The sequence below is a fragment of the Silurus aristotelis genome (assembly GCF_946808225.1).
Source record: "Silurus aristotelis genome assembly, chromosome: 16".
Taxonomy (NCBI): Eukaryota; Metazoa; Chordata; class Actinopteri; order Siluriformes; family Siluridae; genus Silurus; species Silurus aristotelis.
In genome coordinates this window covers 6,053,259-6,067,539 of record NC_139589.1, presented here as the reverse complement: position 1 = coordinate 6,067,539, position 14,281 = coordinate 6,053,259, and the positions used below count along the sequence as shown (strand labels likewise).

General features: G+C 37.1%; 1 protein-coding gene across 4 annotated transcripts; it reads left to right on the top strand.

Moving 5' to 3' along the window:
• Window positions 1-3,246: 3,246 nt before the first annotated feature.
• rasgrp2 (RAS guanyl releasing protein 2 (calcium and DAG-regulated)) lies at window positions 3,247-13,926 on the top strand. Of its 4 annotated transcripts, none has more exons than XM_083563833.1 (17): window positions 3,247-3,409; window positions 3,675-3,829; window positions 4,088-4,190; window positions 6,022-6,072; window positions 6,318-6,449; window positions 7,235-7,376; window positions 8,057-8,230; window positions 8,309-8,425; window positions 8,708-8,989; window positions 9,541-9,621; window positions 9,899-10,006; window positions 10,106-10,221; window positions 10,329-10,470; window positions 11,312-11,348; window positions 11,469-11,633; window positions 11,804-11,866; window positions 12,658-13,926. In XM_083563833.1, the coding sequence occupies exons 2-16, from the start codon at window positions 3,760-3,762 to the stop codon at window positions 11,860-11,862; spliced, it is 1,779 nt and encodes a 592-aa protein (XP_083419959.1). In that variant the 5' UTR covers window positions 3,247-3,409; window positions 3,675-3,759; the 3' UTR covers window positions 11,863-11,866; window positions 12,658-13,926. The 4 variants fall into 4 exon arrangements, with proteins under 4 accessions (XP_083419959.1, XP_083419958.1, XP_083419960.1 ...); XM_083563832.1 differs by having other exon boundaries at window positions 11,783-11,866; XM_083563834.1 differs by having other exon boundaries at window positions 3,258-3,413.
• The last annotated feature ends 355 nt before the right edge of the window (window positions 13,927-14,281 follow it).

Sequence of the window (14,281 nt, the reverse complement as noted above, 5' to 3'; positions counted from 1 at the left end):
TAATTCCCTCGTGACCTTAAACATCCATCAAACTCAAATCACATCCTGCAGCTTCAAGCAGCTGCATACATTTAAAATAAATATTTTAATGACCAAACATCTAAATGTGGATGATATTAAATCTAGAAACATGAGAACAAATATGATATGCACAAGCTTACTCGAAGCTTTACTAGGAAACACCTGTATGCCTGCTCATTTGTTTAATTTCATTATCAGTTACTCACCTGTCTTGTTTCATTAAGCATGTGCCCAATGTGTATATATACGTATGTATGTGTGTATATATGTGTATATAAGTTTATATACTAACAGCCAAAAGTTCACACACCATCTCCTTCAGTGTTTTTTCTTTATTTTTATTATTTTCAACATTGTGCATTAAAAATGAAAACATTTAACCTATAAAAGAACACAAACAGAATTATTTAGTAAACAAAAACGTGTTAAATAAGACAAAATATGTTTTATATTTTAGATTGTTTAGCTTTAATGATTACTTTGCAAACTCCTGGCATTCCTTCAACAGAATCATGAGGTAGTCACTTGGCATGGTTTTTAATTCACATATGTGGAATCTCAAGAGTTAATTTGTGGCATTTATTGCCTTCTTAATGGGCTATAGACTACCAATTGTCTCGTGCAGGGTAAAGGATGAGTACAAAGTCAATAGCCCTATTAGTGCTACTACAATTACTGTACAAATCCATATTGTTGCAAGAAACTCTTAGTTAAGTCAATAGAGAGGACAGTCTGCCAATGCGTTAAGAAAAGAAGGTCAGTCAATCCGAAAAATCTCAAGAATTTTTTTATGCAGTCTCTGAAACTTTTAAATGCCATGATGAAACAGGCTCTTACAGTATGAGGACTATCCCCGCAAAGAAAGACCAAGAGCTACCTCTGCTGCAGATGATTTACCAGGCATATTTTACCATCCACTGTTCAGAAAAGACTGTATGAGTCAGGCCTTCATGGTCAAATTGCAGCAATGAAACCATTACTTTGGAAGAACAAGCAGAAGCACAATTTTCCTGTGCAGTCAATAAAGTCTCAAATTTGCTTGAGAAAAAAAAAACTAAAGAAACGGATATTAGATCAGTGGAAAATTGTCCTTTGGTCTAATGAGTCCAAATTTGATATTCTTTGTTTTTATCTTTGTTAAATGTGCAGAGGATGAACAGATGAGTCCTGATGGCGGTTCCCACTATTGCCACTATTGGTTGTTTAGTCAAACTTGAGTCACTGCTGGTAACTCCTCAAATTTGATGGAAAACCATTCCAGGTGATTACCTCATGAGGCTGACTGAGAGAAAGCCAAGGGGTGCAAAGCGTTCCTCAAAGCAAAAAGAAGCTTCTTTGAAGAATCCAAAATATAAACCTGGGTTATTTAACACGTATTGGTTAACTTAATAATTCTATGTGTTGTTGAATAATTTGGATGTCCTCACTATTAATGTTCAATGTTTAAAAAAAAAAAAAGACAAAACACTAGAAGAGAAGACGTGTCTAAACTTTTGACTGAAAATAATACACACATATACATACACTGTATATCAATACCTTATCATAAAAAAAGTTTATTATATATTTATTACAGATTTCAATGATTTTAACCATATAACTCAAAACAAGCATATTAACAATATTATGTGTATTATGTCTGATCTAATGTGTTTTGTCAGTGGAAGTTTAGGAGAAAGGAGAAGGAATTGCTGGAGAACTGTATGTATGAAACAGCTCCTTCAGTGACAGATTGTTACATCTTAGGTGTCTGAAGGAGGGATACCAAAGGTCTGTTCTTCCTTCTGTTATTAGACTTTGCAATCAGAGCTGCTCCCAGTGAACCAGTCACCATAATACCACTGTTAATACCATTTTTTTAAACTGATAAATAACAATAATTAAAAATGTTTGTGCAATAGCAAAAGTAACTAACATAAAAGCACTAAAATGCAATATTACCTAGTACAAATTGTTTTTTTGATAGTGTAACTATTACCTAATCTTATTAGATTATCTTAATCAGCAGTTTAAAGATTAAAAAATGTAAACACTTATCAATTGCTAGAAATTGACTTGCTGTCAAATAGTCTTTGTTTATTTCAGCATAACCAGAACATTTTATTTGGGCTGGGCTGCACATTATCAAATTAAACCTTGCAAAAGCAGTGGTTCTTGGTAGTTATTTCTATATCTTTGACTTAAAATGAAAGCAAATCTGAGAGCATGTAAATTATATCTAGCATGTAGAGAATGACAAGATCGGCAATCTAATACTTAATTACATAAATTAAGTACAGTTAGTGAGGTATTTTTTCTGCCTCTGTGCACAAGCACAATCCAACCAGATAATAGTAGTCGAGTGTTTTAGCAAAGCGACATGCTGAAGTGTCTAACAAAGGTTGTATCTACACTACATGGACAAAAGTATTGGGACACTTGATGTTACTAGCCATATGTGCTTTTATCCTAAACTATTCCCACAAAGTTGAAGGTACATAAGTAAATAGGATGTCTTAGGATGTGGCAGATTTACATTTTTCCTTTACCTGAACTTGGGGACCCAAAGTTGTTCCAGCTTGACCATGCCGCTGTGCACAAAGTCTTTGGAATGAATTGGAATGCTGATTGGATCCAAGGACTCAATTTAATTCTATAAACTTTTATTTGTATAGCGCTTTTAACAGTGGACATTGTCTTAAAGTATCTTTATACAGATAATGCGCTAATAAAGAATGAATTAGATTGTTCTTTATATGTCTAAGTTTGTTCCTAATGAGTAAGCTGGTGGAAAACTGTGACAAGACTTCTTGAGATGGCATAAGGAAGAAACCTTGAGAGAAAACAAGACACAAGAGGGAACCCATCCTCATCTGGGTGGCACCGAATGTCTATTTATTAGTCGTCCATGTTGTTGAGGTGTAAAGCAATGATCAAATGCAAACCGTAGTCCTGAGTCAATGTAGCAGTCTGTTCACATTAAATAGAGTCCAAACCTACATCACCTACACCTATATTTACTAACACCATTTTGAGTGAATAAACACAAATCTTCACTAGCACACTTCAAAATCTGGTGGAACATCTTCCCAGAAGAGTGGAGATTTACTTTTAATTAAATTCATTTGTGCTCTAGGCTGTGTTTTAAAAACAATTCTCATGTTATTTGATGTGGGAGCATGTTAAACGTGCTTGGAGGGTGTTGTGACGTGTAAAAGGAACCATTCGGTTAACAACAGGAAATGCAAGGACTGTAAGTTTCACAACCAGGGCGGAAACAGTGTGATCACTGTGAACCCCTGCTCTTGTTTTTCTGTAGTTAAACACACGTTGGAGTACATTGTGTCTTCTTGTACATTTACAATTCTGAGAGGATTACCGGATCATTTTTCTGCTGCAGACCTTCAAAGTAAGTGAGTATAACTTATTGTATTAGTATTAAACAACTTTTAGTAGTGTTTAGATTATTATATTTCTGTAATTAAGTCTTTTATTATTAGCCGTTTATATAATACAGTGCTGTTTGAACCCCAGCTATCACCATAATAAGTGGAGGGCGTGGGAGTTTTTATGGTTGCATGAGAATTACTAATGGTGCTCATAACCAAATTGTTCTGAGCTCCCCTTTTTTATTTTCCTGTGTTTGCACTGCTTTACGTGATTCTGCCATGCAGAATTTGCAGAGTGACAAAGACGGATCAAAGAGAGGCGTGGAAAATCGAAAGAGAGTGAGAGAGAGAACGAGAGAAGCAAAGAAAGATGGAGAGCATTTTATCGGATCAGTCAGCCAGCGTGGAAGAACTGGTTGAAGCCTGCATCAAAGCATTCGGTCAGTAGTCCCACTCGCTCTTGTGTAAGCTCACTGATCAAGCAGCTCATATGCAGGCTGGACCTTTCTCTGTGCTGATTAGAGGGATTCCCTCACTTTCTGTGTCAGTGTGAATGAAGTTCTCTTTCGCGAAGCAGTCAATGCTCTGTTTTGTCTTTCTCATTAATTCAGGGAAAGATATGAGGTTACCCACTTCAAGTCGTGATTTAGTTATGCAGCCTAGTCTCACTCTTAGCACTTTCTCTTTCTGTCTTACAGATGAGGAAGGAGTGTTAAAAGACGCCTCAGAGGTAAGGATGTTCCTAATGATGCATCCCTGGTACATTTCTTCCACCGACTTCGCCAAGAAACTCCTCCTGAAGTATCCTTTCCGACATCTTATATTGTGTTGGTCCCCCTTTTGCTGCCAAAACAGTTCTGACCCATTAAACATTAACAGCATTAATTTCTTTACTAATATGAGCTACAGGAGCTCGTCTGTTGGATTGAACCACACGGGCCAGCCTTCGCTCCCCACTTGCATCAGTGAGCCCTGGCAGCATATGACCCTGTCACAGGTTCACGAGTATTCCTTCTGTGGAGCACTTTTGATAGATATTGACCACTGCAGACCGAGAACAGCCCACAAGAGCTGTTGTTTTGGAGATGTTCTGACCCAGTCCTTTAGTTATCACAATGTGGCCCCTTGTCAAACTCACTCAAATCCTAACGCTTGCCCATTTTTCCCGCTTCTAACACATCAACTTTAAGGAGAAAAATGTTCCATTGGCTGTCTTAATATATCCCACCCACTAACATGTGCCATGATGAAGAGATAATCAGTGTTATTCACTCACCGGTCATGTTCTGCTGATCGGTGTATATTGTGAACTATTCATTTAAATAATCAAAAGACGTCACGTTATATAATCACCCTACATTTAAATGACCTAAATGAAAGGTGCAGTCAATGATTTTAACCATTTTATGATTTTGAAACAGCACACACAACCCCAAACCACAAATTCATGTTTCCTAGCTAACTATAACTAATAAATGCTAACAAAAAAAGCAGGAACTCCACCTTGTTCTGATTGGTTGGATGCAAACAGTCTACCTTATTTGGTTTTTCTGCTTTTGTTTCTGGGAAAAACAGGGGTTTTTCTCTGCATATTGCAGCTGCAATATTCGGTGGTCTGATGCAAAACAGAGCAACCATGAAACTTATTATTTTCCAGCAACACTTCACCAACATTTTCAAATGTTTTTTATTAATTAGTGAATATTTATAATAGTTGTGTTCAATGTTGGGGGGTGTTCCTGAAACAATTTGGTTCTGTTATGACTTAGTTATTCACACTAATTAAAAAAAAAAAACCCAGTTCTTACACACTCTTTAATTTTCCCCCTTTTGAAGCTAAAGGTCAAACATTTACAGCTTGTCATACATGTTGCTTTACCAGATAAGAAGCATTTCTCTGTTAAATAACTACTAACTGTTAAATAACTTATTTTTAATTGGGTTATTATTCTGGTGTTGATTAATTTCATACAGCAGCCATGACAATAGTGCTGGCTACTAATACAGATGCAATACAGTATCATTTTTATAGTAACAGCTCCTTTATTTGTATGTCAGATGCTCCACATGGTCTAAGTTTAATAATAACCCAATTAAAAATATGCGTAGTTATTTAACAAAGAAATGCCTCTGATCTGGTAAAGTAAACGTGTATTTTTAATTGGATTGCTAGTGTCTCAGTGATGTGGTATAATACAAATTTTAAAATTCTGTCCACATATTTAGTGATTTAGCTTTAATCAAGCCCATACAACAGTCACAGGACACAAATTCATAAAGTTTAAATTAATATTAAGGTACTTATTTGTAATTTACAGAATTCTGCGACATCAGTAGAACAATGAACAATATTGTGATAAAGACGATCAGAAGTAACAAACAACTTATATTCGCAGCAGCTGTACTTACTTTGCAGCCTGAAACCCATACTTCATTTTCCTAACATCATAACTGACTGGAAGCCATAATTTACCTCTCTTGGGTGTCAAGTCTTTTTCACGGCGTGCAGTTTGTCATGCGCCGATGCTGTCAGCGTGAGAAATGCTCGGCACTGTCACATGTTCATTTTTCACACCTTTTCTTGTATTGAATTACACTGACAAAATGGAGATTTACCGTAACAGCATAACAGGTCTCAAAATTGTTCTACTGGCTGCCGCTCTCAGATTTGTCATCTTGTCAAGTAAGTCGAGAATCAAATCAAGAATCGAATTTGTTTGCTGACCTGTAAATAAAGCTTGCTCACTTTGATGCACCCTTATGGCATCGCAGCTCAGAGAAAATGGCTGTGCTGAGAATGCCCAAAGCACTCATTGTTTTTATGTAGCATGGAGGGCTATTTCATGCCTTGCTAAGCGCCACTCTCTCTCCTTTTCTTTCTCCCTCTCTCTCTCATTCTTCCCTACTCGCTGTCTCGGCTCCCCTCAGGTACTGGATGAGTGAGTTCCCAGCCGAGTTTGACCTTAACCCGGAGCTGGCTGAGCAGATCCGTTGTCTGAAAGAGCTGCTTGAGCAGAACGGTGATGTGAGGCGAAGTCTACTCATAGACATAGACAGTGTGTGAGTCAAACAGCACACTGAAGACATTCACTTTTATGATGTATAGGGCCACATCAAGCACAGGGAAATAGTTATAACCTTATGATCACCATACACTGAGCAAGTAAGTATATCCTGGTCAGGGATGTTGCAGGTCCAGTTTATCCTGGAAACACTGGACGCAAGGCAAAATAATTCATCCTGAGGGACCAATATGTGCACACATTCACATCTAGGGGTAATTTAGCATCGCCAAATTGCCTGCGGCATGTTTACTGGAGGTAAGGAATGAAAACCCTGAGGAAATCATTGGGAACATTAGAAGAACATGTGAAATTCCACACACATATATAACTGCTGTTCAGGACTGAGCCAGAAACTGTTTTCTTATTTTAGTTGGATTGGTTGTGCTAAATCGTCCCTGAAGAAATGCTATTTATGGAAGCTCATTTTCATTTCAGGACATTCCATCAGCAAAACCAACAACTCCAAGCTGTTGACATTATTTTTAACTCTAATTGTTTGTCAGTTAATGTCTGAATTGAATCCATTAAATATTAGCAACCAGTCAAACCGCCTAATAAGTATTAGAACATTTCTTTAATAACGGTTAGTTGGCATTTTATCCTTCATGAACCCCTTGGGGTTCAGAAACCATTATTCGGAATTATGAATTAAAACATTTTGGGATACCTACTACAAACCAGTTTGATCTACCACATGGCATGTATATGTGATCATGACAAACTTTGTAATAACCCTATGACTGAGCATGTGAGTTTGCATGTAATCTATTATCTCTTCAGCCCATCGTATGAGTGGAAGCGACAGCTGAACTCGAGTATTCAGAAGAAGAGTAAGACCTCTCTGCTGTTTGACCATTTGGACTCCTCCACCCTGGCCGAGCACCTGACCTTCATGGAGTACAAATCCTTTTGCAAGATCCTGGTAAGACACAAATATGTGTCAATTATTGAGAAGGTTTTGTTTTTTGGGGGAAGGCTTGACCCTTACAATGACAAATACAGCACAAGGTTTCAATATGATATGCATATATAGTGTATAATTATAATACAAGTATTATATATATATATATATATATATATATATATATATATATATATATATATATATATATATATATATATTATTATTATTATATTAATTATTATTATTGTAGTAATCTGTCGTATAAATTCATTGGCAATTTTATCAATTAATGTGGTTTACAATACATATCTGATTATGTACTCAAGGTAAACTAGCTAACTACTGATGACACTAACATGCTATCTAGGTAGCTAGCTATATAGGTATATAGTAATATTTGGGGAGACTAAACCATTTAAGCTTTATAGATGTTATAGTATAGATTTTTCATCATTTATGCTTTATTTATGCTCTCTGGTGTCAACCAGAAGATAACAGTTTTTGTTATGCATCTGGTTCCTTTTAAGGTTTCTTCCCCTATGTTTTTCAAGATTTTTTCTTTTCCAAAGTCACTAATCTCATCTAAACTCATTAGGAATCTAAATCCACATTTGGATATTTGTGAAACTTCTTGTAGAAATATCTATTGCTAAAATCATTGAAGAATTAAAGCTGAATTTATACTTGTATCTCCACAGTTCCAGGACTACCACAGCTTTGTGATGCAAGGGTGCACTGTAGATAACCCCATCCTGGAACGCTTCATCACCCTCTTTAACAGTGTGTCACAGTGGATCCAAATGATGGTGCTCGGAAAACCTACAGCCCAGCAGAGAGCCAATGTCATCTGTGACTTCTTCAAAGTGGCCCAGGTTAGACCAAGACATAACTGAGATAGACATCTTCTGAGAATACAAACCCATTAATAATGCATGTTTCTTTATTTTCAGAGGTTGCTAGAGCTGCAGAACTTTAACACTCTGATGGCAGTAATCGGAGGGTTGAGTAACAGTTCCATCTCCAGACTAAAAGACACTCAGGCTCTTATTAGTAATGATGCTCGAAAGGTAAAATCTGCCTGTTTACAAATCAAAATGAAACCATTAAACATAGGTTTCCTGTATTTGTCTGTATTTTGTATATAGTAATATAATGGCAAATGTATGAATAACCATATTAAAGGTACATTTTATATTGACTTCCAATATGAAATTTCAGCAAATTCAGCATTTCCCATGACACTGCCATTCAGGAGTCTCTCCTTATCTCCTCATTTTTTGAGTCATTTGTCACACTGACTATTTAACATTTTCACATTGCCTCTGACAGTTTCCATTATGCTTTATCAGGTGTTTGAGGGGCTTGTGGAGTTGATCACGTCCAGCGGGAACTATAGTCGCTATCGACAACGCTTTTCAGAGTGCACCGGCTTCCGTTTCCCCATTCTGGGGGTGCACCTGAAAGACTTGATTGCTGTACACGTGGCCCTTCCTGACTGGGCTGACCCAGAGAAAACCCGAGTCAACCTCACCAAGACACAGCAGCTTTACACCATCCTGCAGGAGCTGGCAGTGATCCAGGCCACGCCACCCAAAATTGATGCCAGCCCAGATCTCCTCAACCTGCTCATTGTGAGTCCAGGGCTAAAAATGTGGCCAAGCACAGTCTTAAGAAGGAGGATCATTAATTGAGCTGTCATCATTGGGAATTGCAACAAGCCCAAACAGAGGTCTAATCGGGGCAGGAATCATGCTGTGTCATTCTTGGTCTATAAAATTTTTTTTCAACATAAAAAAGGAGCAGCGGTTAGAACAGATAATCACAGGGTTGCAAGGTTCATGGTTTCTACTTCAAGTTGGGTTAGTTTCACAATTCTCCACTGCCCTTAATGTCTTGTTATAAAGCAAATAATTAAAATAAAATCTAAGGCATTTCTACAATCAAAGGCAAAGTGCAGGCAGAGCATCTATGATGTAAAGAAAGTTTCTACTGTAAGATAACATGAAAATTAGACAAGTTAAAGGGGGATCATTGACTGATTATTGTCCAAGAATCAAAAATGCATTTCCCATGCAAGGCCAAAAAATCAAGTACTTTTCCAATAACTGAATCAGATTTGTTCATTGAATTTAAAGTATGTTTGTCTATTAACATGAAATCCTTTCTCTTTTACTGAGCTCAGGTGTCTTTGGACCAGTACCACACTGAGGAAGAGATCTATCAGCTTTCACTGCAGAGAGAACCACGTAGTCTGAAATTATCGGTGAGTTTTTTGTGCCGGTATTGGTTCTCCATTAAGCACCAATCAGAACCTTGTAAAAGCAACTTGCCTCAAATTACTACTATTTATGACATGGTTTTGACAGATTAATGTACCGATTTTGATTGCATAACCCACTTACTTGGGCTTGCAGGTGGGAAATTGGACAACTACACTGTAATTATTCTTTTTAGACCTCCGACAGGAGTCATTTGTACAAATCCATCAGTGCCATGCATATTTTGCAATAACGACTTCTCCATTTATTTTGGCTTGTTAGGAATCCAGCTCAAAGCCACAATCTCCTTTAATAGAGCAGTGGGCATCTTCAATCAAACCCAAGGCTGACCGTGTGATCATCAACAAACACATAGAAAAGATGGTGGAGGCAGGTTATTCACTCAACTAACTTTTTTTTCTCTTATTTATGATTTCTTTTTGAATGAGCCAGCACATTATGAGCCACTGTCATGTATATTTGTTTCAGTCTGTATTTAAAAACTTTGACACGGATGGGGATGACTACATCACTCAAAAGGAGTTTGAAAGCATCAGAAACAACTTTCCTTACCTCAGCAAGTTTGATGACCTCGACCAAAACCAGTGAGTCAAATCTGATTTTTTTTTTTTTTTTTACCCACTACATTTTGATGCATGTACTACACAGTATAGTCTCACTTTTTTTTCGTCTTTATGTCTTACACCTAAAGGGATGGCAGAATTAGCCGAAAGGAGATGATTGAGTATTTCGCCAAGGCCAGCTCTATGATGAACTGTAAGATGGGTTTTGTGCACACATTCACCACCATGAACTGCTTCAAGCCTACAGTCTGCCAGCACTGCTCAGGCATTGTGAGTATGCACACACATTTTAAATATGATTATTTAAGTGAGATAAGCGAGTTGAGAACAAGAATAAGTTGAACAAAGAACAAATGTAACTAATTTCCACTTCAAATGTACCTCAATAGGTTGATAAGCCAAGTCAGCCATTTTTTTTCTTTCTTTTTATGGACTATGAGACTGATATGCCTGACATTAGTGAAGGTCTTTCTGACTCAGGCATTGACTGTACATATCTGCCAACGAACTTCATCATTAGAAAATGTTTTAAAGCGGATTACTGTTGAAGCAAGATGATGTTAGATTGCGTAGCACGTTTACTGTCATAGACGAATTATTGTAACAAAGATATTGTTTATTGTTCAAAATGAGAACTGCAAGAAAGATAAATAGAGGCCAAGTGGGGCAGAAATCATGCTCTGCCATGTCTGGAGGAGGAGCAGTGAACAGTTAAATACTGGGTTGCCAGGTTAACTGTGTTTTTGCCAAATTGGGTTTATTCCATGCTAAGCTAAGATCTTTTTTAACAATTAATTTTAAAGCACTTATAGCACTGTTGATGGACAGAACCACAGAACCATTTTTATTAATATATATTAAAATATATATAAAGTGTGGCAATGTGGGCGGTTTGTTGTTGTTGTTCAATGTTGTTAAAGTTGAGAGATGCAGTAGGGTGTGGACATTAACCACTTCCTCCTCTTTCACTTCCTGTATAAAAGGCACCCAGACCTCTGTTTTTTATCATGTGTGTACATCAATGCCATCTTGCCATTTTTTTTTTCTGTTTTTATCTCAATCACTCTGTTATACCATTAAGTCATGTATAAAAAATATCCTGTTTCTTTAGATGTGGGGATTCTACAAGCAAAGATACAAATGCAAAGGTATGAACGTTGTTGTTAATGAAAACAAGCCAGAATAATGAACTAACTTAAGACAGAATGAATAAGGAAAAAAAAACACACAAACAAACATGCCTGTGTTTGTCTCTCCTACACTGTTAGTGTGCGGTGTTAGCTGTCATAAGGACTGCTGTGCTCAAATAGCTGTAGAGTGTCGTAAACGGACTAAAAGTGTCAGCTTTGACAGCAATATTCCCCGCATTAGCCGCTCTTTCAGCTTGCCTCCTTCTACTAGACCACATTCTAAAACTAAGCCTAAGTGTTCAGGTAAGCCACACATACACACATACACACAAACATATGCTAATATGTAGAAAAGGCACCACTCTCTAGAATTATACATATCATTAATAATGCACAGTGTACACCTGCTTCCGTGATAATATACTTCAGTACTACACACACTGGTCCCTCAGACGCCTTCTCTCTCCACTCAGTCATCAAAGAAGAGACTCTAGAGAATCTAGACAAGGAGGTGTTTGATGACCATCTTTGATAAGGTAGGGAAAAGATTGTCACCAGTGGTTTAGTGTTCTTTTTTTAACAGCAGAGGACCCTTTCTCTGAATTCAGCCTGCTCTAAAGACAAACGAATCGATATTTATGGTACATTATTGTAGTCACATTAATTTGCTAACAGTGATGATGATAAAGGCCGTGGTTTTACGGTTTTACATCATGTATCATTGTTTTAACATTAGCATGGATGTAGTAAAAACGGATCAATATTAGCCACAGAGTATTGTTCAGGCTGTGTTTGCATGCATTTACACCAGATTTTTTTTCTAATTCTACTCGCAGTTTGCTTGTAGAAATAAATGCTTACAATTAGATCACGTTTTCTGCCAACGAAGCAAGGCTGTTAAAAAACAGGTTAAATAGTCAATCATGTGGCTTACTGTAATTCCTAATACGAATGCTAAATAAAGCGTAGTATATTCAAAAAATTTTCATGCCATTGATGCCACTTTTGCATTATCTGCATTCAATTTAGACCAAATTAAATCTATCAGCCAAGACGTTTAATGTCTAATGTTCACATCTTTATTTTTTTTTTTACTAATCTCTAAGGTTAATGCAGTTAACAGAAGTCAGAGAAGTCTTTTGTCCTTTCTTTTATTTGTTCAATTTGGTCATGTATTAAAGGAAAAATCTTGGGTGAGATAGCTCTCTATTACTTTTCAGTGCAACACCGTGAAGCCATTTTCTTTGCTGATTACATTACAGACAAGAGGAAAGTTTTTTTTTCTTTTGAAAAATTCCTTTTTTTCCAACATCTTTTATTTCTACAGGAGCATGCAGTGCGTGTAAAGCTTTGGAGGCTGTCACATGACCCAGTCATGAATCACCGACATGTCCCAAAGCTGTGTAAGGTTGATAACATGGTGCATGCTTCCCACTGTGAATATTGTGACTCATCTACCACTTTCTGGCTACTTTAAGACTTCAAGATCTTCAATATTTCAGTTTTAGTGCTCACTGCATCCTCAGATTCCAATACATGGAGTGAACATCTGTTATTAGCTTTAAGGATTATTGTGTTGTGAAATCTGTGATGCTTTTCTGCTCACCACTGTTGCACAGAATACATTTACCTTCACAGCATTTGGCAGATGCCCTTATATTGACTTACAAAGAGTTAAGAGCTTGCTCAAGTGTCAGCTTAGTGTTGCTGGGATTTAAACTCACGACCACAACGTCTAAAATATTAACCACTGAGCTACCACTTGCAGCTATTTAAGTATATTTTCATCAGTCAACGTGTTTCCAACTGCCGAACTGCTGTTTCCTGTATATATATTTTTTTCTTTTGCACCAAACTAAACTTTATAGACTTTCATGTGTAAAACTCCTGTTGCATTTCTAAACGCATGACCAGGTCGTGATCGTCACTGAGATCACATTGTTTCCCCATTTTGATATTTCATGTTAACATTATCTGAAGCTCTTGACCTATATCTGCACGATTTTATGCATTGTTCTGCTGCCACATAATTGGCTAATTGCATAATTGCACTGATAAGTATGTATACATAGTTTTCTATCAAAGTGGCCAGTGAGTGTACAAGTAAATCATAATAATAATTTTAAAGAAATCACAGTTTTGATTTGCGATTTAATGCAATGTTCCTTTCTGAATCTAACTCAACTCACAGTCTGTTGTTTTCTAGTAAATAGTTTCTGTCTTAAAGCTGTATTTTGCTGGATGATGTCTATTTCAAGTGAATGATAACTCTTGAATTTATGATAAATTGACAGCGCCACATTTTACTTCATTAGAATATGATCTAATCTGTGAATTTATAGCCACAAGGTCGCATGAATGACATTTCCTTCATGTCATAATGGCCTTCAGCTTGATATTTCCTGTGTTCAGAGTACCAGTAGGGGGCACTGTTGAAACAGCTGGATTTGTATCTCCTCCATGCCCCCTGTACATGCATTTGTGTGATCATGACGATAATGTGCATCGAAACTGCAAATGTCTCTGTGAATCTACCAGCTTTGGCATTAAAGATTTTGCCTTTTTTGTATTAAAGATGTTCTTTGCATCTGTAAAAGATGCATGTTTTTTTTTTTTCTACTTAATTGTACATATCTGTCTCTGTCTCCTCTTTAGGAGCTGTGGTAAATCTCATTCCCTGCTGCTCTTAGACAACAGGTGTTATTAGATAGTGATTTCCGTTTATTGAATGGGTCTCTGATGAGTAGCTAATTTTGCAGGTTGCAGGTTGTGCTCCGAAGCTTCGATTACGTCTAGCAACCTCTCTGCACCGGCTGTGATTTCTGACAAAGCTTTAATAGCAGGGTGAAAGCCTGGGCACAGTGGGAGTGCATGGCCCCCTGCTGCTCACATAACCACAGGTTTCTATGTGACTCCATGCTTTGCTTTTATACTCCAACACTCTGCTTCTC